This window comes from Vitis vinifera, chromosome 1 (assembly GCF_030704535.1).
Source record: "Vitis vinifera cultivar Pinot Noir 40024 chromosome 1, ASM3070453v1".
NCBI lineage: Eukaryota > Viridiplantae > Streptophyta > Magnoliopsida > Vitales > Vitaceae > Vitis > Vitis vinifera.
The window spans coordinates 27,664,839-27,692,309 of NC_081805.1; the positions used below are offsets into that span (position 1 = coordinate 27,664,839).

The 27,471-nt window shown below is 39.9% G+C and overlaps 2 protein-coding genes across 4 annotated transcripts; one reads left to right on the forward strand and one right to left on the reverse strand.

The window, feature by feature from the left end:
- Positions 1-205: 205 nt before the first annotated feature.
- LOC100241995 (large ribosomal subunit protein uL16) lies at positions 206-1,747 on the forward strand. Of its 2 annotated transcripts, none has more exons than XM_002275234.4 (2): positions 206-327; positions 859-1,747. In XM_002275234.4, exon 2 carries the CDS (start codon positions 868-870, stop codon positions 1,540-1,542), a length of 675 nt encoding a protein of 224 aa, XP_002275270.1. In that variant the 5' UTR covers positions 206-327; positions 859-867; the 3' UTR covers positions 1,543-1,747. The 2 variants fall into 2 exon arrangements, with proteins under 2 accessions (XP_002275270.1, XP_010657740.1); XM_010659438.3 differs by lacking the exon at positions 206-327 and adding an exon at positions 364-567.
- A 1,251-nt stretch (positions 1,748-2,998) lies between these two features.
- Positions 2,999-26,349, reverse strand: LOC100264276 (U2 small nuclear ribonucleoprotein A'). Of its 2 annotated transcripts, XM_002275360.4 has the most exons (8): positions 26,156-26,349; positions 25,901-25,941; positions 25,105-25,234; positions 24,791-24,996; positions 23,232-23,405; positions 5,111-5,161; positions 4,837-5,010; positions 2,999-3,476 (listed from the first exon to the last, which is right to left on the reverse strand). In XM_002275360.4, the coding sequence occupies exons 1-8, from the start codon at positions 26,235-26,237 to the stop codon at positions 3,471-3,473; spliced, it is 864 nt and encodes a 287-aa protein (XP_002275396.1). In that variant the 5' UTR covers positions 26,238-26,349; the 3' UTR covers positions 2,999-3,470. The 2 variants fall into 2 exon arrangements, with proteins under 2 accessions (XP_002275396.1, XP_059592117.1); XM_059736134.1 differs by having other exon boundaries at positions 2,999-5,010.
- Between the last annotated feature and the right edge of the window lie 1,122 nt (positions 26,350-27,471).

A 27,471-nucleotide genomic window follows, 5' to 3' on the forward strand; every position in this document is an offset into this window, starting at 1 on the left:
GATTAATAGAAAACGTTGATTATATAATTGTTATATGATAGCTAACTTGTGAAAAATATCGATTATTTTTTTATTAATTTTTAAGTTTACGAAGTTTGTTTCAATTTTGTGACTTAAAATTTTTTTTAAATAAAATAAAATAAAATAAGAGTGATTGGAAAAGCACGGTTAGTTGGAAAAAATAGTTAGTAGCCGGGGTGAAATAGTCAGGGTTAGAAAGGGGTGGATGGGGTTAGGGTTGGGACTGGGGTTTTACGCATCTATAAAATGGAGGTGTTGGTAAGGCACTGATGTGGAGAGGCGCGCGTGCGGCGGATCACTTAACAGGTTACTTCCCCGTTTCCTTCTCCCTTGATTTCTTTCTGTCTCTGGTTTGATAGTATAGAGGGTTCTAGATCTGCATTGATTTCATTTTTCCCATCAGATTCTGTTTTCTTCTTGGCTATTCGTTTTATTTAGATGTACAAGGGGAGGATCTGGATCTGGGAACACAAGGAAAAAACATGATCTTTAGGAGTTTGTTTTTCCCTTTCATTGCCAGTTTCAAAGATCCCAACTCCTTGATGAGTATGAACCTTTTGGTCACATCTAATCAATTATTAAAGCAATGAAGCTCCCAATGATTGAACGTCATATATAAGTTTCAGCCTTGTCTGAATGTTATTGCTGAAAATCAGTTTTTAGTTCTGAGGGAGCTCATCTTTTCTTTTACTTTTTCTTTTTTCCCTCCTAAAACAAAATTTTGATCTCTTTATCTTATGATCGTTATATATTTTTGGTCTAATTCTAGTTTCCAAATCTTGTAAAGCAGGAAGGAAAATCTCTCGCTAAATTCTGTTACTTTTTGTTTTTCTACAGGGGAATATTATGGGTCGCAGACCTGCACGCTGCTACCGACAAATTAAGAACAAGCCCTATCCCAAGTCTAGATATTGTCGGGGTGTTCCTGACCCTAAGATCAGAATATATGATGTAGGCATGAAAAAGAAGGGTGTGGATGAGTTCCCCTTCTGTGTTCATCTTGTTAGCTGGGAGAAAGAGAATGTGTCCAGTGAAGCCCTTGAAGCTGCCAGGATTGCATGCAACAAATACATGACCAAGTTTGCTGGAAAGGATGCTTTCCACCTCAGGGTGAGAGTCCACCCCTTCCATGTCCTGCGCATAAACAAGATGTTGTCATGCGCCGGAGCAGATAGGCTCCAAACTGGTATGCGGGGGGCCTTTGGAAAGCCCCAAGGGACTTGTGCAAGGGTTAACATTGGGCAGGTGTTGCTGTCTGTTAGATGCAAGGATGGAAATGGGAACCATGCACAGGAGGCGCTGAGGAGGGCCAAATTCAAGTTTCCAGGCAGGCAAAAGATTATCGTAAGCCGAAAGTGGGGCTTTACCAAGTTTAGCCGAGCAGATTATGTCAAGTGGAAGCAGGAGAACAGGATAATGCCTGATGGAGTGAATGCTAAGCTGTTAGGATGCCATGGCCCCCTGGCGCAGAGGCAGCCTGGAAGAGCCTTCCTCAGTGGAGCAGTGGAATCCACTGCTTAGAGTTTTGTTCTTTATAGTCTTATGGAGGTTTCCCTTACAAAACTGATTTGGGCTGTTTCAATTTTTCTATTGATTGGGCTCATAGTTGATGTATTCTAGTCTTTTTGAAGGGCATGTTTTGGTCACCCCGTTCTTTGGGTGAGTAACAACCTAAAATTTTTTGAAGCGTTTCTATTTCATATAACTTGTGCTTTGATGTCTCTTATCATAGGTCCAATTTACTAATTGCATCTCTCCACTCCCTCATGCAACACTTCATTGTTTATCATCTATTTATTTTGAGCTCCATTTTCTAGAATTGGGCTCAGCCAATTCCAGTTGGAAACCAGGCTTCACTGGGGAGGTTAGAGAAGTGGATTGAAGCAACCATGGGGAAAGTCATGTTTTTCTTTTTCTTTTTTTAATGTTGCCATTAGTCACTATGTGCGGTTAATGAAAATATCTTTTTAAAAAATATTTATGGGGATATCAAGGTTTTTTCAAATAAGCATAAGTTATTGAAAAAAATAAAAAGAATATTTTTGGGATATTGAGGCCTATTTAGCAACTGTGAGGACGGTTATCTGGGATTTTTTAAAAAAAAAATTTAGAGGTCATAGAACATTTTTCACTAAAATCAAAAATCCAAAAAACACATATAATAATTTGAAAATTGTTTTTTAGAAAATAATGTGTTTTTATAAATTATCTTTTGATTGTTTTCAATTATTTTCACTTATTTTTTAAGGATTATTTTAAAAAATAATTATATATACAAATATATAAAATAAGTAAAAATAAAGCACTTGATATATTAAACATATTTAAAAATATAAAAATAAGTTAAAACATTTCATGTTTTCAAATAAATTTTTGTTCTACTAAACATTAAAAAACAATTTTCAAAAATTATTTTTTTTAAACGTTTTAAAACCAGTTATCAAAAGGGCTAATTTTTCCTCTTTTTAATTTTTAGAAGTGTTGTCTAAATTTTATCCAACTTCAATCTTTCTTCAAAAACATTTTTTTACTACCAAGACGCATTTTACGTTAGAAGTGTTTTTTACACTTCTAAGTCATGCTTACCTACAAGCGACCACCAAATGGATTGGACTTTGACATCCAAACAAAATCTGTCAATCATGCTATTGCACTGCAAGACCCATTAAGAAGAATATGTGGAGGAATTAGTGCTTACCACGGTTCCATTGTTAGCAGAAAAAAAATTTCCCATACAAAAAACATTGAAATCAGAGTAAATGGAGAGCTATATCTGGTTGACCTTTCATACTAAAATGAAGAATAAATAAGTAAATAATAAAAAATGATGTGTATGTTGTGAATTAGGTTCATCTCATACACAACAAATATATGAAGTGGCTCTTCAAGGAACAAACAAGACTTTGTTTCCACCATGAACAACTTTGATGGACATGTATGAGCATACACATGCTTATCAACCTAACAAGGTAACAGCTGATAAACAACAATTTCTAGATTCTCTGTGATGATATAGCAATACTTCATATACTAATAGGTTCATACCAAGTTTTGACATGGCTTTATCACATCACATAACCAAATTAAGTGTGTTAAAAGAAACTGTAAGTTTAGCATCTTCCATTTTCCTAACAATGTTCAGGTAGACCAAGGTAAACAACCTGCACGTCTCAAAAGCAACGTAAGCACAATGCAGATTCGGCATGGTCGATAAACAGAAAGGCCTGCGGAGTGAGATAGAAGCACACTTGCACTGCAAGATTCAACACCAGTGAGCTCAGGCAGATGGGAGGGGTACTCAGACTTGGTACAATAGTACAAGGTGCAAAAATCCCTAAAAATTCATATTACATTCTAAAAGAATCCAAAATTTTGATAGTCAAATGCCCAGCATGGAGTGTAAATGGAACAAGCATTCTTGCAGTGACTGGAAATGGGGAACACAGAATCTATTCCTGAAAAAAGGCAAAAAAGAATGCAGAATTAAAACCATAACCCTTACCATAGAGGTTAACAATATTAAAAAGGAAAAAGATAAAAAAGAGAGAAGAAAAATAAGTGTCATGCATAAACCAAAAGTTCAGTACAGAATAGATGGGGACATATTACAAATCTCAAAAACCACCAACAAAACCCTCAAACCAGATCCAAGTGTAAAAAATCAATTGTGATATGAATGCCAGCGGAGAAAAGACAGCACAGTAATAGCCTGATAACCTTATTAATGATCAATAATGGACCATACAGACTAAAAGTAGAATTAGGTAGAAGAAAAACAAGGAAGAGCCACTAAAACATTCAACCACAACAGGCCACAGTAAATCCCCCACACAAGCACAAACAACAACTTGGCTCAGTCAAACATGAGATACAGTGAGTAATCTATATAAAATACATGTGAATTATAGAGCTGTTATTATAGAGTCTGATGCATCATAAGCATCATTGCTCGGTCCAGGGACTTGAGTGAAGCATGCCACCTACATCTACCATATTGGTTCAAGTTTACATTTGTGATAAAGTACATTTGATCATGTTGGAGAAAGGGCCAATCAGTCATGCATACAAGAACAGGCCCCGTGAGCTTCTCAAAGTGATTTCACAAAAATATTCTGGACATAAGAGACATTCTAGTCTCTCCATTTTACCATATGACTCACTTGTAAGCTCTTCCTTGCAGATATTCTCTTGAGGAGAATCCAGATTGTTCTAAACCAATGAAAAAAACAAAACAAAACTAAGGAAGCATGCCAAATATCATTCCAAAGTTGACATTAAATGAGCTATTAATAGGCCAAGGTCCTCCTTGAGGTTAAACTGAAAATGAATTCAAACAAACAAGGACAAGTCTAAGTTCATTTGAAACCAAAACAATTTCTCAATGGCATTTAGTTTTTCTTAATTGCTTGCTGCAATATCATTTCTTTTCCCCTAGGCCAATCACAAATTCTCTCTTGTTATGGATATTTTACAATTCAGCTATTTTATGGTCCAAAAGAATTCACTTTCTTGTCTTTTTTTCTCTCTGTTTTGCTGGGTGCATCTTCTGAATAAACTAATCCTAAATCCATAATATCTAGATAAATGAATCATAAGTCTAAGAGTCTAAGTCAAAAAAACACTAAAAGCTGCAATGGTTTCTTCAGAAACCAAAACCAAGAAAAGGCAATATATTCTACACATAGAACTGCAAAGAAGCACATACAGAGGCTAAAAAAGAAAAGGCCATATCATTCTTATCCAAAACAGAAGAGTAAGAGAACATATAAAGTTGAAGTAAACAGCCAAGAACCCACACAATATGCAAACTAATACCTGTTCCATTGGTGCCACATCATCATTCTTCTGTTCTTCCACAGTTTTTGGTTCATCTCGACTTGTATTTGGATTACTGGAGACCATTTTGTCATCCTTTTCATTCACAACATCAGCCCTGGTGTTCTCAACCAAACTCTTCAAATCTGCTGGAAGCTGCCCTGACTTCAATGCCTACCCAAGCACAATTCATATGAAAACATGGTGTTAAAAATAAAGAATAAACATTGAAAAACAAAATGAAATCCAAGTCTAATTAAACAAAAGACAGCACCTTTTCAAGCCTTGCAACCTCTTCAAGAGTCTGTGAATTCACAATTGCGGCCTGCACAACAACAAAATATGGACGGAAAACATGAATTTTTAAGTTCAAGCATGCAATGAAGAGAAAAGATGCAGCTTTCACTGACAAAGAATAAGTAAAAGATATAAAATATCAACTTGGCTCCAAAGCATACAAATAAACACCTCTTATACGATTAAGAAAAGACATGATAAATGGAAATTGCCAAAAGGTAAGTACTCAAGCTCTTTGCATGTTAGAATATCCAGGAGCTGAAACTAATGCTGAGGCTTCCCTCAAATCCCTTGATCCAGAGAGGCTGATCAAACAATAGAAAAAACACTTCTCACAGGAAAACTATTACTTAGAACCTTACGGATTTCCATAGGCTTATCCTCATACTATCTGGTCAAACAAATCAGTCAACCTTCATAAAAGAATGACCAGACTAGTTCATTTGTTGAGAGGCTCCTTTTCAACTAACGAATCCTTATTTCACTGAATACTTCTATTTCCTGTCACCAAATTAGAGAGCTCTAAAAGAAATGCAACAAATGTACATGGGGACTGAAAACATGCCAACACAAACAGGGAAAGGAAAGTAGGCTGCCAACAAAATCCACAATGTCTCCTCTACCACCAAAATCAATCTTGATCTAGGACAGTAATCAAAGCAGCAGTCTCTTAATTAGGGAATTTGTTGGTAGTCATGCTCTGGACTAATTAAGAGATAATCCAGGACAGTAATGCTAGTTTCGACACAATGGATAAGCAAACCAGCCAGTCATGCTCTAGCTCTCACTTTGAGCTAATCCAAGGTCATGATTCTTCTATAGCTTTCATCCAAATGAAAAAACTGCATTTTTTGGAGCACTATAGATTCCAAAATCCTTTTGACAAGGAAAGCAACCCCCCTACTTAGCTGATGCTAATAATGATTTCACTCAAATTTGCTCGTTGTTGATTGTTTCATATAATTCCTACAATCTCTACCTCCCAATGCTGAAAGTCTCTCACAGGACTTAAGTCTGGGAGTGCAACAACCTCCAGATGTGTGCAAACTGGAACAGCTGAGGCCTCTGTCTCTAGAAATAGGAAACAACTCAAAGGCCCTGAATTTAAGTGAACTCTTTCCCCTGAGGAAAGATGCAAACTTTGATAACTCTTTCCATCCCTCCTAATCCTCTTCCATGAACCTTCCCCAAGAGCCCTTCATAAAGGTAGAGACTAGCAAATAGAACTGCAGTAAAGAAACACAAACTCTTATCCAACTACTCACCCTTCCCTGAAACTCATATGAGATAGCAAACACGAGATTCTTGATAAGTGTCTGACATGATTAACTGTTTAAGGACACTAAGGGAAGCTTGAGCCACAGTTTTGGCTTGATCAACATCCCAACCATAGAAAGAAAAGATTGAGACAAGGAATCAATGCAGTAGTGAGCAGCTAATGAAGTTGTAGCTCTCTAGGAGAATGGGAAAAAGTGTTGGTTTGGGGTGGATTTGAAATCCTTTGAGATCTCAAAAGAGATGGTCAAAGGAAAGGAAGTTGGTCTGATTGTGGAGAGAGCTCGAGGTTTTTCCTCTTAGATCTCATCTGGCAAGAGAGGCCATGTTTTGTTGTTTGAGGGGGAGGGGGTTGAACTATGCTGTGATAACTTGAACAGAATTCCTTTTAGGTTGGAGTGGAAGGGAGGAGGAAGAGTGTTTAAGCTGGACTTTAAAGCAATAATGTAGGTAGTTTTTTGTAGTGTTCAGTTTTATCAGCAGAGGCAAAGAGGTTTTACTTAATCCTTCTAGAAGGAAGGGGCGGTGTAGGGGGGTTGGAAGACTTTGGCAAGCAAGTTGAGGAGCATCAATGTTGTTCCTATAAACAGTCCTTCAAAGTTGCCTCAGGGGGATGTTTGCCAAAGGAGGGAGTGTGCAGCAGAAATCCGTCATAAAGGAGTTTCTATTGTAGATGCAGTTGCCAGAGGCAAGGGGGAAGTGGGAGAGATTGTCTGAATCCAATGTGGGCAGGAGGATTTACAGAATAACATGAAGCCTTTGAAGTATTGTCTTGTGGGTAGGTGGAGAGACGTTGCAAGTAATGTTTTAAAAGGCTAAAAGTGGTTTTGAGGCGTTTTGCCCAAATAAGATGAGGCATAAGCCTTAAGGCGGAACAAGGCTTAAGTCTAAAATTAAAGAAATAAATAATGATAAATAAGAAGAGAAAAAATTTCAAAAAAAATGAAAATAAAATCACATGAAAATTGAACAATATGAAAACTATAGAATTCATAATAATCAAATCAATTGTTTTTCATCATCATTAGTTTCTAATTTAGTTCCACTTTCTCTCTTTTATAATCCACCTCTCTCTCTTGGCTTCATCAAATTATCTTTAGCACTCACATCACTATCACTAGTAAGGATCATCCATGGAATCATAATCATATCCAATAGTTGTATCATCCTCTACATCAATGTTAATGTATAAGCATTCTTCTTCTTCATCCATCAATTATTGTGGTATTTCTTCTTCCTAATCCCTTTATTCCCTCTCCATTTAAAAGATTAATTAGCAGTTAACCAAGCCCCTACTTTTTAAAATGTTTAATCCTAGTCCTTTTTTTTAAGGCGAAATTGGATATATATTAACAACGCTTAAGAAAAAAGAGTACCAAACTATGCACAATGTAAACAATAGACACCAGTAGGCAAATAGAATAAAACAAAAAAACAAAAAACAAGCTTCTTCTCCTTCCTTAGAGTTAATCAATAAAATCATTTTTTTTAAGTCAATCAATAAATCTTATCATGATCATTTAATGATCATCTATGAACACTTTAACCCTAATCTTAAAACTCAAGAAAAAACTTATAAATGTATATCAAAACCTAAAAAAAGCACAATCCATTAAATCCGTTGAACATTGAGGCTTGAACATCTTATAAAACATGTTAAAAAGCCCTAAACCCATTAAAACCCTTTGAATATTTGAGGCTTAAGCCTCAATAGCTTCGAGGTTGTAGTCTCAAGGCTATAAGCCTCAACTAGGTAGGCTTATAAGCCTCAAGGCTATAAACCTTGATTACCGTATGTCAAGGCTATAGCCTCAAGGCTAATTTACAGAGTCTCACCTTGAGAGTCGCCTCAAAGCCTCTTAAAACACTAGTTGTAGGTGAGGCTCCAAAGCGGGTTCTCTGGAATCAAAACTGGAGTCTGATTGGAACCTTCATCTACTATTGTTGGGTGGTGTTTTGATTTTGTTTGATTTCGAGAAAGCTAACAATGCTGAAAGGATAAGGTGTATGGGGTGTTGTTCTTTCTAAGGAAAGAGTTTGAAGTAGATTGGTGGATCCCTGAAGCGGGTTGTTTTGAAGGAAAGGGCTTCTGCTAAAGAAATCTGGGTAAGAGTGATTGGTTTGCCTATGCACTTGTGGGGAAAGGATTTCTTCAAGAGAGTGGATGACGCTTGCAAAGGTTCCGTGGTTGTGGATGTGGATATAGTAGAGAGATGTCATTTACAGTGGACTAGAATTCTAGTAAGCTCCAACAAGGGGAGGGTGCCTAGGCTCCTACATATGGTGGTAGGGTCTTTGGCTTATGTTGTTTAGTTACGGTGGGAGACTCCACCATAGGTGTCATTGATTTCTGTGAAGGAGGATTGCACAATGCTAGAGTCCAAGGATGATAACAAGGGAAGGTCATGCATGGCTAGAAGTGTGGGGGTAGAGTTTGGGAAATGTGCAAAAAGTCAAACGACATCCTCAAAGCTTTTTGTGTTGACCAAGTTGTGGCAGGCCCACTGTCTTCTCCTTACAACAACAATTTGATGGCACTAGGGTTAGATGAGGGGTTGGCTGTTGAGCCTTCTATTTAGGCCCTTGTTGGGTTAGTGGGCAAAGCAATTCCAAGCCCTCTTTTTCCTTTGGGTCAAGAGGTGGGAGGCCCTAAGTGCTTTAGGCCTTGTCTTGCTTCTTTGGTTTTAAGAGTTCCTTGTTTTAAGGCCATGCTCTTCCTGTTGAAGGTCCTTGCACTAGTGGACCTAAAATTTCTTTTAAAAGGTCCCCTTTGCTGGCTAGTGAAGGTAAGGTGGTCCGAATGTTTCTCCCAAACCCTTGCATCTTGACAGTAGCTCAAAGCCTTTTGGTGGAAGTGGATGGTTTTACAGATGGTATTGAGAGTAAGATTTCACCTTTTGCTTTCGTGTTAGGGGTAGAACTTCCGCTTCATCTTGGTTTTCTTCTACGTTCAAAGATGAGGGCGCTTCATTGGTTTTGGCTAATAGCCTTGCTCCACAAAGGGAGCAAGTCGAGGGGTCTTCAGTACAATGTAAGGGTAATGATGGTGGACATGTGGGTTTGTTTTCCAATAAGGGTCTGGGTTTGGATTTCCCAGCGACCCATTCTAACGATGCCAAATGCACGAACCTTGAGTCATGCAGTGAAGTAGGAGTTTTGAGAGAGGGTAGCCCTAGGAAGGACTCGATGGGTGTGAAGAATGTTGTGTTGATGAGAACCTCATCAACCTATCATTTAGGAATTTGATCTCCTTTAGCAAGTGTCTAGGTTTGCCTATGGAAGGCTTTGAGAAAGAAGTTGAATCCTTATTTTTTTTTATAAGTAAAGAGAAGTATATTAAAAAGAAAGACCCCCCTCCTCTACACCATATTTGTGATTGATCGCTTGCTTCCACAAAGCCTCACTTTCAATGGCAAAACGCTAATTCCACTTATCCAAGAGAGCTTTATTCATCAAAGCTAAATTTCTCACCCCCAAACCACCTTTCTTTCTTTCCAGACAAACCAAGTTCCACCTAACAAGATGAGGCCTCTGTTCAAGAGCATCTCCCCCCCACAGGAAGTCCCTTTGAATCTTCTCCAACCTCAGCCTTACTTTTCTGGGCAAAAGGAAAAGAGACATGAAGTAAACCGGCAAACTAACTAGAGTGCTCCGAATTAGGGTGAGTCTTCCCCCTTTGGAAATATACTCTCTCTTCTACATAGCCAACCTTTTCTTAAACCTCTCTTCAACACTATCCCATACCGCCTCTGATTTGAAGGGTGCCCCCAAAGGCAAACCCAAATAACTGGAAGGCAGACCACCCACCTTACAACCCAACTCCAAAGCCAAATCCACTATATCATTCACCCTCCCCACCGGAATAAGCTCACTCTTCTCCAAGTTAACTCTCAACCCTGAGCAAACCTCAAACCACATGAGAAGTCAGCTTAGATTCGTCAACTGATCCTGAGACTCCTCACAAAACACCAAGGTGTCATCCGCAAAAAGCAAGTGAGATATCAGAATCCCTTCTCCACCCCTTCCTCTTACCCTCCATCCTGATAAAAAAACCCCACTAATGGCCCTTCTCATTAAGCAGCTAAACACCTCCATTAACTATCACGAACAGATAAGGGGATAGGGGGTCTCCTTGTCTCAAACCCCTTGAACTTTGGAAAAATCCGGAAGGAGAACCATTTATAAGAACAGAGTATCTTACAGTAGAAATACACCACTCTATCCACTTAATCCATCTCTCCCCAAAACCCATTTTCTTTACCACAACCAACAAGAACTTCCAGCGGATGTGATCATAGGCTTTCTCTATATCCAACTTGCACATCACACCCCCTTGATTTCTTTTCAACCTGGAATCCACAACCCCATTTGCAATCAAAACTGCATCAAGAATTTGTCTACCCTCCACAAAGGCATTTTTGGGTTCCAAAATCACTTCTCCCATTACCTTCTTGATTCTATTTGACAACACCTTAGCCAACAACTTGTAAAGGCTTCCCACAAGGCTAATCGGTCTGAAATCTTTCAAATCTTCTGCACCTCCCTTCTTAGGGACTAAAACCAAGAAGGTGGCATTTAGAGATTTTACAAATCTGCCCCTTTCATGGAATTCTCTAAAAAAAAAGCCCATAATTTCAACCTTCACCACATCCCACCCAAAAAGCCAAAACGCCATTGTAAAGCCATTCGGCCTCGGGGCTTTATCTTTGCCTAGATCCGCAAGAGCTGCTAACACCTCCTCCTCCGAGAAAGGATTCTCCAACCCCTCAGCCTCACTGTTATCTAACCCCATAAAGGACAGCCCGTCGACACTAGGGCGCCACCCCTCTTCTTCTTAGTACAGCTCTTGAAACGCCCCCACCACACTGTTTCTTAAATCATTTTCCTTTGAATGCCAACAGCCATTAACTTTCAACTTGGACAACCAGTTTCTTCTACTATGAGCATTCGTCATCCTATGAAAAAATCTGGTATTATTGTCCCCCTCCTTCAGCCACAACTCCCTAGACTTCTACCTCCAAAAAATCTCTTCCTTCATCACCCAAGACTTGTAGGACTCCCTTGCTCCATTTCTTGCTTCACATTCTTCCATATTTAAAGCTGCATATTTCTCCTTTTCATCCCAATACTCAACCTGCATAAGAGCTTCACCCTTTTTAGTCTCAACGAACCCAAACTCTTCTTTATTCCAAATCTTCAGAATATTTTTAAGGCCCTCAATTTAGCATCTAAAATGTAGTTGGATGTCCCTGTAAATTTTAAACTCCCCCACCACGTCTTCATCTTGTCTTTGAAGCCCTCCTCCTCCAACCACATATTCTCGAATCTGAAAGGGGAAGGTCCCCTCTTCAACCCTCTTCCTTCTAGGAGGACCAGGAAGTGATCTGAGACAGGTCTGGGGAGAATACCCTGCACAGCCCCATTGAACAGATTATCCCAGTTATCCGTCACTAAGAACCTATCCAGCCTAGACTGGACCTGGTTATTCAAGCCTCCTCTCCAAGTAAACGGGCCCCCCATCAAAGGATAATCCCTCAGCTCCAAATCCTCTAACACTTCTGAAAATCTCCTCTTTGAAGCAGTAAGCCCACCTCCCCTACTGCGCTCCTCTGGAAACCTTACCAAATTGAAATCCCCTCCCACACACCAAGGGTCACTCCATAACCCTTTAACTGACCCAAGTTCCTCCCAGAAATCCTCCCTATCTCTACTGTATAACGGCCCATACACTCCAATGAACACCCACACTACACCATCCACACAATTTTTGAACCGGCACGAAATTGAGAAAATCCCTTCTTCCCAGCCCACCAGCTCCACCAGTCTATTGTCCCAGAACACCAAAATTCCCCCAGTTGCACCCCTAGAATTGACTGCTCTCCACTCTATATTTCTTCCCACCCCTAAACTTCGAACAAGCCCCATAGTCATTTCTTTAATTTTAGTTTCCTGTAAACAAACCACGTCCACTCTCTACGATTTAATTACTGACTTGATAATCCTCCTTTTATCCCTATCATTAGCCCCTCTAACATTCCACGACAGAATTCTTATCTTCATTTACACCCCGATCCTGAAGCCCCTCCGAAAATACCCACGCTAGAACCCATTTTTGCCTTTTTGTAGCTAACAGTCCACTCCAACTTCTTGAGTTCCCCACTGGATTTTAAAGATTTTAAACTCGTCTTCCTAGTCACCCCTTCCTTACCCTTTTGCTCAATTCTCACCTTCATTCTCCTTAAGAAGTACAAGATTTCCTCTTCGAAGCCTCCCGTCGACATCCCCAAGCAGCGACTGAACCTCGCAAGGCTACTTGAACTCCACCCTTCCTCACTTCCCCCTTCTTCTATGTGACAGGCACTCCTTTTCTCAAAAGGACTCGTAAAGTCCTCCCCGACTAGTAGAAGAGCTAACCCATTCCCTCTCTCAGCGTCACCCGAGTCCCGAGAATGTTCACTCCAATCTCCAAATGCCGACGCAGCTCTGTTCCTCCCCACACTCGGCTCAAAACGACCCAACTCCCCTTCCGCTCCATAATCCAACCCCTCCGATACCCCCTACAGCCTCGGCGTGGCCCCAGAAAGAAGAAGAAGAAGAGGATCCCCAAAGCCCCAACGCAAAAGAAGAAATAGGACCAGCGTAATACCTAGAAGCCTCCTCCATTAGAGCCTCGTCGGTGCCCCTCCAACGACGCGACGTCAACTCCATGGCAACTTCAACTTCAACAGCCAAGAGCTCCGCATCCATCCCCCCTACACCCTCCGCGGGAGCAAACGGAGCCCTAGCCGAGGAGAGGCGCTCCAGAAATCCCATTCCATCTTTATTAAAAGTGGGCTTAGGAGCCCCCTGCCCCCACCCCCCCAGCCCGCCTCTTCAAGGCTAACGGGCAATGGGCCTTTGGCCCAAACCACTTCACCATTTAAGCCCAAGCAACCATTCCTTTTAAAGCCTTCCCCTTTTCTTTTCTGGGCCCAAACCCACTGCAAGAAGAGCCCAAATCAGCTGCAACAGGCCTCCTACCCTCTGCCGCCTCCCTTTGCCTTCTGCCACACGCAACCTGCTCCCCTATCCCCCGAGACTGCAAATCACTTTGAAAATTTTGAACCTCTAGCACGCTACCGCTAGCACGTGTATCACCCCCTCCCTCATCCCTAACCTCCCACCTCTCCTCTTTGAACCAGGCTAACCTTGCTACTACCTCCGAGAACCATGGAGGATTTTCCCACCAGAGACTCACCGTCCAACAAAAATTCCTGACTACCACCTGCAACGTTCCCGGTTTAAACTTCCCAGGGGCTCTCACCAAAATACGAGCCCACTGCAACTCGGAGAAGAAAGCGATTTCCTCATCCACAGCTATGAATCCCCCGCAACTCTCTCCTATACTCTTGAACACTTCTCTACTCCAAAGGTGAAATGGAAGTCCGATGACTTTCACCCACACTTCCTTAGGGTGGCTCCCATTTCTACAACACCCCACTTCAGGTTCCCATTTCTGCAAGAAAAACTCTCTCATCTTAAGACATCTACTACCCCTTAAGAGCACCAAGTCCGCTTCCACTTTATCTTCAAATTCGAACAACACTAGGGCTCCACCCAAACTGGAGATTTTTAAACCTCCCTTGAGAGACCACCTTTCATACGCCCACTCCTTCAGTAAGGACAAAGACGGAACGGCCTCAACACTATCACCAAAGCATCCTACCAGGCAGCGACTAAGCTGCTCTTCCCTACTGAGTAGGTCACGCTCCCCAACATGCACCCACAAAGCTTCCCCTAATTCCCCTGTCTCCTTCCTCACGGCTTTTGGATAAACTCCTTTCCCTTTCTCTTTTCCTTTGACTCTATAACCCTCCTTTTTAGAGTTGGAGGTACCCAGATCACCTTTGCTCATGGCTGGATTAGAAATTCCAAGGGCCCTTAGCTTCTAAGCTAGTAGAAACCACCCTCCTACTAAGCCTTTACCTTTTGGGAATACTAGACAAAACCTCTTTGCTTCCAAGTCCCTCACCGAGCAGAGCAAATACCTATCGGCATCATTTGAACGACACTCCAGCCTATATTTTCTTCCTCCTTCTTCCCAAACTTTAAGGCGCCTCGAGCTTGACTCTCCTCTGCACCAGTCTTCCACCTCTTCCAACAGAAAACTAAAGCTCTTTTCACCAAATTTTATCCAAGAGGAGAAGTCTTTGCTCCTTTCCAGAATAACCCCTCTCAGTTTGCCTCGAATCTCTTCAATGGAGATTTCAAACGTCTTTGATTCCACTGCAAACCAACTCTTACCCCCCTTCGAAACTCCTCTCCCCTCCAAGAAAGCAGCCATTGTTTTTGAATCCTTATTGAAAAAGCTATAAGTTAGAAAGGGTCGCAAAGTGGTGGGATTGAGTATTAAGAGGAGACCTTTCTTTACCTCTCACTTTCACAGGGAGCTTCAAAAGTTGGAGTGCTCCGTTAATTACAATTAGTCAAACAGAAAAGGAAGAAGAAGCAGGAAGTGCAGGTGGGAGTTGGATTCTAAATTTCCAAGCTAGTGATAAGGTGAGGGGTTGGAAGGTGGAGAGGAAGAGGATGTTTAGTCTCTATCCAGTTCTTGTAAGGGATTCACAGTAGTTGGTTTGATTGTTTTTCAATGGGGTAGTGGGTGACTGCTTAAGCAGAGGCTTGGGGGAGTGGCATTTGGAGAAGCAAGTAGTTGTTGCTTGTTTTTCTGAGCGGTTTGTTTTCCTTGGTCACTTGGCAAAACGAGGACAATGTTAAGTCATTTAGTAGCCCTCTACTTCTTTGTTACACATGGTGTTGTCTTTGTTTTGGGCTCCTTGATTTGGCTTGTGGTTTGCTGTTTTTTTTTCTTTTTCCTTCTATCTACCTTTTAACATTCTTTGTATACTCCATGTGTGCCTAGTGCACCTTTTCTTGCACTTTTAATATATTTGCTTATTGACCATCAAAAAAAAAGATTCTTAGTAAGTAAATAAAACATTATAAATGAGTCAAAAGAGAGGTGCAACCCAAGTAAATGATATGTGCACAAGGATTAACACACACACAAAAGGAAATAGAAAACCCACCAGCTAGCTTGCAAACAACCCTTGAAATGCTACATCTGAACCACTAATCAGATGCCTTGTCAGCTAGCATTGTTTGTCACATCCCAGACTATATATATATATATATATATATATATATATATATGTTGAGAGAGAGAGAGAAAGGAGAAAAACCTTATTTTTCATTCATGTAATATCTACTTACAATTGAGAGATATATATATACAAGGCTAGGAGTCCTAACTACCATACATGTGACCTATATTAACAAGGAAAGATAATATACTATAAATACATTATATTTAACACTCCCCCTCAAGCTGGAGCATATACGTCATATGCACCAAGCTTGTTACAAATATATTTAATCCTAGGACCTCTGAGAGATTTAGTGAAGATGTCTGCTAGTTGATCATTTGAATTGACAAAACTTGTAGCAACACATCCTGATGCGATCTTCTCTCTAATGAAATGACAGTCAACTTCAATATGCTTGGTCCTTTCATGAAAGACTGGATTGGATGCAATATGTAATGCGGCCTGGTTATCACAGATGAGTTTCATCTGTTCATCCTTTCCAAATCTCAACTCCTGAAGAAGATGTCTCAACCATATGAGTTCACATGTTGCCAAAGCCATAGCTCGATACTCGGCTTCAGCGCTAAATCTGGCCACTACATCTTGTTTCTTACTCTTCCAAGATATTAGATTACCTCCAATAAAAACACAGTACCCTGAAGTGGAACGTCTATCTGTGGGTGAGCCAGCCCAATCTGCATCTGTGTAACCAACAACTTGAGTATGACCTCTGTTCTCGTACAATACACCTTGGCCTGGTGTACTTTTGATATATCGAAGAATACGGATCACGGCATCCCAATGGCTATCACATGGTGACTGTAGGAATTGACTAACAACACTCACAGGAAAAGAAATGTCTGGACGAGTAATGGTGAGATAGTTCAATTTACCTACGAGTCGTCGATATCTCCCGGGGTCTCCTAAAGGCTCCCCCTGTCCTGGTACAAGTTTGACATTCGGGTCCATAGGTGTGTCTACCGGTTTACAGTCTAACATACCGGTTTCTTCCAGGATGTCTAAAGCATGCTTCCTTTGGGAAAGGACCACACCAGAACTGGATTGAGCTATCTCAATTCCCAAGAAATACTTGAGTTTCCCCAAGTCTTTGGTCTGAAAGTGGGTAAAAAGATGTTGCTTTAGTTTCTGAATACCATCCTGATCACTGCCTGTAATGACGATGTCGTCCACATAAACAACCAAATAAATACACTGCCCCAAGGAGTTATGATGATAAAAAACTGAATGGTCTGCTGTACTGCGAAGCATGCCAAACTCTTGAACAACAGAACTAAAACGGCTAAACCATGCTCGAGGAGATTGTTTTAAGCCATATAGAGAACGGCGTAACCTGCACACTAAACCAGACTCCCCCTGAGCAACAAAACCAGGAGGTTGCTCCATATAAACTTCCTCGGCAAGATCACCATGGAGGAAGGCATTTTTAATATCCAACTGATAAAGAGGCCAAGAACACATAGCAGCCATGGAGAGAAGCAAGCGGACAGAAGCAATCTTGGCAACAGGGGAGAATGTGTCACCATAATCAGAACCATAAACTTGAGTATAGCCTTTAGCAACTAAGCGGGCCTTAAGGCGATCAACCTGACCATCAGGACCAACCTTAACTACATAGACCCAACGACAACCAACTGTAGATTTACCAGAGGGTAAAACAACAAGATCCCAAGTGCCATTAGAGTGCAGAGCAATCATTTCATCCACCATTGCCTGTCGCCAGCCTGGATGGGAAAGAGCTTCATGGGTGCTCTTTGGAAGAGAAACAGAGGATATAGCAGAAACAAAAGCAGAATAGGGTGAAGATAATCGATGATAACTCAAAAAATTGTAAATAGGATGAGGATTACGAGTAGAGCGAGTACCTTTCCGAACAGCAATGGGTAAGTCATTAGGAGAAGGCAGAGCCGGGGCAGGTGAAGCCGAAGGGATAGGAAGTGAGTCAGCAGGTGCCTCAGGAAAAGGGAGAGGAGCAACGACACGAGGGCGACGATGATAAACCTGAAGTGGTCGAGGGGGCATAGCATCAGGTGGGGAGACAATGGGAATGGGCAAGACTTCAGAAACAGGAAGAAACTCAGAAGTGGTGGAAAAGAACGGTGAATCCTCAAAGAAGGTGACATCAGCGGAGATAAAGTATCGATGAGTCTCAAGGGAATAACAACGATAACCCTTCTGAAGCCTGGAATAGCCCAAGAAGAGGCACTTCATGGCTTTGGCGGAAAGCTTGTCCTATCCAGGAGTGAGAATATGAACAAAGCAAGTACAACCAAAGACACGAGGAGGAAGGAAATAAAGTGGTTGGTCAGGGAAAAGAAGGGAGTGAGGAATCTGATCGTGTAAGACAGAGGAGGGCATACGATTAATCAAATAACAAGCGGTAAGAACAACGTCCCCCCAAAAGCGAAAAGGAACGTGACTATGGAGGAGGAGAGTACGAGCTGTCTCAACAAGCTGTCGATTCTTGCGTTCAGCTACCCCATTTTGTTGAGGAGTATGAGCACAAGAAGACTGATGAAGAATCCCATGATGAGACATAAACGAAGTAAATTGGGCTGAAAAATATTCCCTGGCATTGTCACTGCGTAACACACGAATAGAAATATTGAACTGGGTTTGGATTTCAGTATAAAATTTCAGGAAAATAGAGAATAACTCAGCTCGATTTTTCATTAAAAATAACCAAGTACATCGAGAATAGTCATCAATGAAAGTGACAAAATACTGAAATCCTAAAGTAGACGCAGTCCGACAAGGACCCCAAACATCAGTGTGGACAAGCTCAAAAGGAGACTTTGCCCGATTATTCAAACGCTTTGGGAATGAGACACGAGTATGTTTCCCAAGCTGACATGACTCACACGGAAGCGACGACAAGGTGGAAAAACGAGGAACCATCTTCTGGAACTTGGAGAGACTAGGGTGGCCCAGACGATTGTGAATGAGGAGAGGAGCATCAGTGGAAATGTAAACTGCAGGAGATGAATCTGAGGTGAGGTGATAGAGGCCTTGAGACTCACGTCCTATGCCAATCGTCTTCCCCGTACTCCGGTTCTGCAAGGTCACAAATTTATCAGAAAAGGTAATAGAGCAATTAAGAGTACGAGTGATTTTGCTGATGGAAATAAGATTAAAAGGACATTCAGGAGTATAAAGGACAGAAGTGAGAGGTAGAGAAGGCAGAGGAAGGGCCAAACCAATACCTTTAGCCACAGTTTGAGAACCATTAGCTAAGGTAACAGTAGGTAAATCAGAAGTAGTAGTAATAGAGGAGAAAAGATCCTTATTACCAGATAGGTGATCAGATGCTCCAGAATCTAGAATCCAGGGTCCAAGAGAAGATGTGTGGGTAAGGCAGGCAGAGGCATTACCAGGCTGGGCAACAGAGGCAATAGAAGCCTGAGATGTCTGAGATGCGGAGGAGCTCGGAGTCTGAGGCAGCGGAGAATCAGAGGACTGGGCCATATGGGCAGTGCGAGGAGGTCTTCCATGTAACTGATAGCAACGATCGCGAGTGTGGCCAAGTTTATTGCAATAGGTGCAATGAGGACGTTGGCCTCTACCTCGGGTACCACTGCGTCCTCCTCGAGAGGTAGTTTGAGAAACTAACACAGAAGAATCTGAAGCGTTATCAGATGGCAAAGTCTGAGTGGACGAGATACGGAGGAGGCGAGCAAACACATCATCCAAGGACGGAACTGATGAACTACCAAGAATCTGATCACGAATAGGCTCAAGATCCGGACGGAGGCCAATAAGAGTAAGGACCATGAAGAACTTGTCAAGCTGTGTTTGTTGAGCCCCAACATCAGGAGTAAGAGGCATCACAGTCAAGAACTGCTCCTTAAGAGAGGCAATCTGACCAATATAAGTAGATAGATCCAAGTCCTGTTGGCTGAGATGGACAATAGCAGAAGCCACCTTATAAAGACGCTGGATATCATTCGTGTATAATCCTTTGGCCTGAGTCCAAAATTTAAAACAAGTTTTATAGGCCTGAAGATGAAGAAGAATCCGGGGATCAACCGATTGCCATAATACACTACATAACTGTGCATCGATCTTCCTCCACTGTACGCGGTCAACCTCAGGGATATCTGCCTCCTGGGTAACCAAGTGATCCTCATATCCTTGACCCATAAACCAAAGTTCAACAAAGGCAGACCAGGAGAGATAATTCTCACTGCCAACCAATTTCTCTGAGGTAATCAGAGGAGATCCAGAGAGAACAGAGGTAAAGATCTGATTTTTGGTGGTCATATTCACGTATTTGGATCGAAGAGAGCCCTAATACGGCTTCAGATTGCGGCGTGGCACCACCGAAAAAGGGAGACGGCCTCAGATCGCGACGTGGTACCAGCAGAAAGGTAGAAGAACACTTCCCAAGGCACGTGCAGGGATTGGGGTGGAGAGAAAGTAGCCGGAACTTCGCCGGAAGGCTGTTTGGAGGGCTGACGGAGACAAAAATCCCCAAAAGAGGTACGTGCAGGGCTCGGATGGGAGAACCAGGTAGGTAGGGATGCTGGTCGGCGGCAGGCGAGGCTGGAGGAGGAGGCGCGTCGCCGGAAAAGGCCTCACGCGCTGGCGCGTGAGATTCAGTCGCCGGCCGTAGAAGTGCGCGTGGCCGGCGCGTGGAGGGTTTTCTGGCTCCGATGCTTTTGAGAAAGTTGGAGATCTCCTCCAGGCGCTCCTCTTGGTGTGGTCGATGTCGGAAAAAGACGTCGCCAGAAAATTTCGCCGGCGGTGAGTGGTTTCTGACGACGATCCGAAAGTATTGGGAGATGGGGAAGGTGACCGGAATGAAACACGGTCACCGGAAGGTTTCCCGGAGTTGATGACACGGGAAATAGGAAAGAATTAGGTTTTCTTCCTTGGCTCTGATACCATGTTGAGAGAGAGAGAGAAAGGAGAAAAACCTTATTTTTCATTCATGTAATATCTACTTACAATTGAGAGATATATATATACAAGGCTAGGAGTCCTAACTACCATACATGTGACCTATATTAACAAGGAAAGATAATATACTATAAATACATTATATTTAACAATATATATTAAAAAAGAGCCTGAAAGAAGGGGCACAACCAACATCCAGAGGGATACAAAAACCACTACAAAAGGAAAGAATAGGAAAAAGCAAACAACAAAAGTCCCTTACCAAACCTTAAGTAAAACCCACCAAAGAGTTATTTACCAACCCCAAATAAATTCTAACCACTCGAAAAGATAATAATTTCAACTTCTAAGAATAAGGCTCTACCTGCTTAAAATTCTATCATTCTGCCATTCCACATGCACCAAAACAAGTACAAGAGGATCATGCTTTACACCTTCCACCACAGTTTATCCTAACCCTGCACCTCTGTTCCCAACAGCAACTCCTTACCCATCCACAAGAACACCTGTTGATACCCAAATGATGCAAGTAAGAGATCCCACGCCAACCAGGTTAGGACACAATGGATAAGGCTATGGTTTTTTGTCTCTTCATTATCCTTGCATTAATGATGCTTATCTATCAAGCACCACCTCCACTTCATGAGATGGTCTAGAAAATAAATCATCTCACTAGCTTCCAAACAAAAAGAACATACCCGGCAAGGAACAGTCAACCCCACAGCTCCTTTGTGGGAAACCAATACACACTTTCAGTGGACAAGGAATTATAAACAGCTGTGGCTGAGATGCATCCCTCCTTCCTTCCCCTCACACAAGCCTGTTTTTCCCTACTGCTTGTGGGAATTTCTAATGTACAAATCAACCACCAACTCTATCTCCCAAATTCCCAATAGAAGGACCTCCTGAAACAAGCGTTCCAATGCCCTTAGCCTCCCACCACCACCCAAAAATCACCACTCAGCATTTTTAACAATAGAAAGGCTAAAAGGAGAGCAGCTGATGCTGGCTCACACCATACCAGGAGTCTAACTAAAAGTTAGTCTTCAACCCATTCCCAACCACAACCAAGGTTCTGAGCATAAGCCTCTTCCATCCCAGATTTGACACCTCAGACAAAGTATCTTGAGATTCTACAATCACTCTACCACATAACTTTCCATATATAAGGGCTAAGACGTTAACTATAAACTTGTACACACCACCCACCAAGTTGAAAAGCCTAAAATCTGTCAATTCCTCTGCACCTCCTTTCTTGCTTACTCTCACGCACAGAAAAAACAATCTCTTGATACAGAAATTTTTTGATAAGTAAAAGTACTAGTATTAAGAATGCCTAAAGAAGTGCACCTGAAAGTATACACAATGTATACAAGGCTATAGGCCTCTTGATACAGAAATAATTGGACATTGATTGTGCAAATTTCTTAGAGACATTCTAAGCTTAGCTGAGAGTGGAATTCCATGAATAGCCTATGGATGAAACCTCTAGCAGGTTCCTTCAGGAGGTTTGAAGCATTATAGTAGGTTCTGCATTGGTTTTTGTTTACTTTTTCTTTTCCCCCATTTTAGAACAGCAGCTATAGTCAGCCAACTGAAGAAAGCGCTTCAACCCAAATCCATTGATAAAAATCCAAGAGACCTCAAACATTCCTCAAGATTTATATGGATTTATATGATGTTTCCTTACTATCTTTCAATTACCTATCAACCCATACAACTTTCAGCCTTTAAAAAATAAATAAATAATAATAGCAACAATAATATAATAATAATAATAATCCATACAGATTCCAATAATAGTAATAAAAAAATAATGATAGTGGTAGTAATAACAACTCATGCAATTTCCAATTAATTTTGCAATTCGGTATAAGTTCACCATTTCTTGATATCAAAGCTTAGAATCTTGTTTTCTCCAACACAATTTTAGTTTATGATCCAAGCTAATTAACATTCTCATGATCAATTCTACAATAACTCAATATCCAAATAGGTGTTACCATTAATGGAGCTAAAGTCCAAAAAAGATTAACAAGTGAGGTCTGCTAACGTAAAGCGAGGAGTTGAGCCTGGAAAATATCGTCTATGAGTCATATTATGATATCTTATCCTGAGAATGATTGAATACTGGGGCTTTCTGGTTTTCAAGCAATTTTCTTTGGCAAAATCCAATTTCATAATGGTAGTAAAATCCCATAAACAACCTCCATGAGTGAGTTCTAGGATATTTCTTAAATGAGATCTGGAATAATCAAAACCACACAGCCTCAGGACACTTGCAATGTCATACTCTATCACAATTGTTTTAGGCTTCAGACTACATATTGTGTAACTACACAGGGCAAAAGTGGATAGGTCAGCATGGTGAGTTCAAACTTGGAAATTGAAACCTTATAGCATAATAAGACTTTTCACATGACTTAAATCAATTTCCTCATACACAAAGACAAGATTTCATGTAAAAATTAAATAGTCCACAACATGAAGTAGCTGTTCAGACTTTTTCTTCCACCAGGATGATTTAAAAAATGTTAATTCTTGAAAGAACACACCTTCCAGACACTTAAAACATTGAACTCCAGTAAATATGATATGGTTTACTTGCAGCATAGAGAAACTTTACAAGTATTTTCTTCTACCAAGACAATTAAAAAAGTGGCAACTCTTAGAATGATGCTTTCAACTAAATCATTGTTAGACAAAGAAAAGATGTAGTCCAATACAACCAAAAACCTGTGATGCTAATGTGACAAAAACTGTGATGCAATGAAATAATACCTTGATAGCTATAAGTTCCTCTGGTGAAGGGCCCACCACTTTTGGTATCTGTTGTTCCTCTGCAGGTTCTAAAGCATTTGGCATTTCACCTGGTGTGAATGTCTTCAGGGGTTCTTGTTTAGCCTCTTCTTCAACTTCTTTAGATGCAAACAAATTCTCTGCTTCCAGTCTCTCCTATAATTTGCAAAACATGTTTTATCAAATGCATAGCCATATTATTGATGCTTAAGGAATTAAAGCTATCACATAATGAAAGGGTCGAGAGAATTGTAATAGTCATTTGAGGCACCAACTCCACATTGGATATACAATGGTAAGGAGGAAGAACCAATGATTACAACCTAGAGTACATCAAGAAATTATCAAAGGATCAATCCCTCCTTGACTTACACAACCCCAAATAAAAGATTGTCTTGATAGAATCCATTTCAAGCTTTTTTTTAATGGGAAACTGAAACACTTTAAAGAAGAAAAACTATCAGTCCTCTCCTTCCAAGTAAACCAAAACCATGCATGAGAAACTCTTTCCAAACACCCTTCATAATCATATTACAAATTCTAACCCACCACCCTATTAGAAACTCTGTTACCATCCTCAGCAATATCCTATAGATCCCAGAGACAAAGACAAAAGCCACAATCATGCCACTTCACTATGCAAGAAAAGATGGTTAATCAGTTTTTCCACATTCTTAGACAAAACACCTGTTTAAGATGACATAACACCCACCAATATCAACCATCTTTGCCACATTCTCAGACAAAACACCTATTAAGAGCACCTAACACCCACCAAGGTTTTTAACATCAAATAATAGATGCAGAATAAATATTCCATTATTGTCAAAATGCTTCGCTAACCTAATTTTGGTGACATATGAAACACACCCAACGTGCATGCAATATAAAATAAATTGCTTAATTTTCCTATCAAAAATAAAATAAAATAAATTGCTTAATATGTTATATGTTACCATTTGAACATTAAGACAGTGTTTTATGCATAAGTTTTTTCAATATTTAAGATCTATTTTTAGACCACTAAATGAATTAAATCACTTAAAGCAAAAGCGTACTAATTACCAAGGACTGACATCACAGATGCAAACTCAAATCCCCTCAATAACAATTCAGTTTTTGTTTCTTTGTTTCCCTCCTTGTCCTTCCCCTTTTGTTTTCATAACTGATAAAGTTTCATTAAAAACATTATGAAATAAAGGAACACAAGAAGTTCCACAGAAAAAAGGTACAAGAACTTAATGTGTGTGTTTTGCAGGAGTCCAGTAGTTTTCCTCTAAATTCAAGAGATGAATGATTTAATATGCATCTGGAGTAAGCAACATCAGATGGAACTACATGTAACATTCTTGCATAACTGCCTGTTTGTATACTGCCTGTGTACGTAGGGAGCGCCCCCTGTTTTGGCGTGTTTTAATTTATTTTTCTCTTTGTCTATCAAAAAAAAAACATTCTTGCATAACTGAATGGTTGTTAAACCATGAACTTGAACAGCCTGACAAAATTATAAGCATGAATTTGACACAATCCAACAACCTCACCTTATTTTTTACTTTCTTGAAATCTAGCAACCGAAGTGACTTTAGTCTGTGAATTACATACAACCTATAATTCGGTTTCTTTGTAATATTGTTGTCCAAGAGACTAAGGAACTGCAGCTTTGGAAAGGATGAAAGGGGATCAATCTCTGCCAAGTTGACAAGCCGGTTGTTCGTAAGAACTAGCGTGTGTAATTTTGGCAAGTACTCTGCAAATTTAAGCACCATAAAAGATATCTAAGCTTGTGTAACAGAAGAACATTGTGACCCCAAAATATTAATAAATAATGATAAACCCAATATCATTCTCAGCTTACCTCCGATATTGGGGTTGATACGGGTAATTCTATTGTTGTTGATAAGCAAAGTACCCAACCGATTAAGATAAGGCAAGTTTTCGAGCTTGACAATCTCATTGTCAGACAAATCAATGGTATCAAATTGGTCCTGCCAATGAGCCGATATAAAAATCATGCAAAAGCAACAACATTAAAGTGCAAAACACAAGAAGCTGCAAACAAGTAAATCCACTGAAACAATTTTAAAGCACAGCTGAATAGCTCAAGGATGAAGACGAAACATCAAAGCATAAAGAATAGAGGGGAAAAATGAAACTGCTGGAGTCATGACACAAAGATTCAGAAAAAGATGTAAAGAGTGAATAGGGTTCTTTAGATCAAACATTAATCTATTGTTGTCATCTACGTTCAGTCAAGGCCAGCCAAACGCATAATAGTTAAAGCAGAACTAGGGAAATATAAACAAGTAGCCATTCGTTCCTTTTGCTTTCATTTTCTTCTAAAGTAGAGAGTTTAGGTGGGACTAGGGCAGAGCCCTCCGAGAGTTGAAAATTCCCTGAGAAAACACCAACTGATGCTTTTAAGATTCACTACAGCTTCAAAATTCCAGTTAAACAATTATTTTATCATGATTGGAATAATCTAACTTCCATTTTCCTTTTATTTTTTTGCCGGCACAAATCACATCACTTAAACAACGGAGTGGACATGCTGAATATATGTGAAAAACCCATTACCACAATTGGTGATGAGAGGGGCAAAACCTTGATATAATGAAGTAGCTAAAATTTAGAAAGGGAAAAAGCAAACACACCTCTGTAGCGCCCAAGTTCTCAATTACAGCAACCTTATTCCCTGAGAAGAACAAGAAAGAAAAACAGCTGAAGATTGCATATGGATTGTATGCCACCACAACCACCCCAAATAGCCAATATTGCATCCAACCATTCAACTATTGAAACGGGAAGAGTAACTTCGTGTGAAGTGAACTAGGGTTCCGTTAGTTTGGGGGAAGGAATGATTAGAATAGAGGAAATGTAGAAATGAAAGCGGGACAGGACTGGAATACCTCGAAGATCCAATTCTCGCTCCCTGATGGCATTGAAGAAATGAGGGCTTTTCCAAATCAGGTCTGCAGTGAGCCTCACCATCTCTTTCTTCGGCAGCCACTAATCACTTCGCCTGTTCCTTTTGCTACTTAAAAGCCGGAGGAGCAGACCGCAACGATGGCATTTTATTTTCCCTTTTGCTATCTTTAATTTTGGATCACTAATGTCTACAAAACCCTTGAGATTTTAGGGACTCTGCGGGAAAAAAAAATGTTTAAAATAATTGAAGAAATGCGATTTTTACTGCCATATTTTTTTTAAACCTTGTTTGGATTTTTTTTAAAGAAATTATCAATATGATATATGTATAAATTCCATTGGAGGATAAATCATAATAGACTTTAAATTTAAACTTCATGACATCATGTTTAGGGATTTAAAATTTTAAATCACATAAAGTATTACTTCATTGTGGGTATATATGATAAAAGTAAGATGGGATATCTAACTCGTTTATTTTCGTATCGATCTTGTCCTTTAGAATGAGGAATAATGAATTGTAAATATTGTATACTTTGAACCTAAGAGAGCCTCTTGTGCATATCTACCTTATTAAAAGAAATTCATTTTATATATATAACATTAAAATTTTCATCATCTATTATTTATTTGACTCTACAATAATATTTGTTTATTTAGTTTTGCAATAAGTTGGGAATACATTCACAAAATATCAGGATTTGATAAAGACTAATAATTAACTCCGGCATATTATATTTAAAATATTATTCAATTTTGATGAAATCCATTTAAGGAAGATGAGTGATAATAAAGTTCCCATTTTATTTTTAAAAATAAAATTTAATTAAAAATTTATTAAAGATATAAACTTAAGCATATATATTGTAAACGAGTTTAAGCTATTCACATAACAGATTATATTTTGAAAAAGTAAATACAATCCAAGCAATATCAAATTTTGAATAAATTACAAAACTATGTAATCTTTTGAGTAAATCTTGCTTATTAAGAATGGGGTATCTTATCCATTGTAATACTTTATTTAAAGGTTTATAATTAATGACTAATCTTGGTGCTCCTCTTTCTATCTCAGCAGCATTTTGTACATAAAAAGCGGCACAACTCCAAGGAGATTTTGAGGGTCTGATTAATTTCTTCTTTAATAATGAATCAATTTCTTGTTTACAATATTCTAAAAGTTTTTAATTCATTTGAATAGGTCTAGCCTTAGTACGAATTTTAGATTCATCAAAGTTTTGAACGTAAGGCAGACTTATCTCATGTTTCTTTCTAGACCAAAAAGCATTTGAAAAAT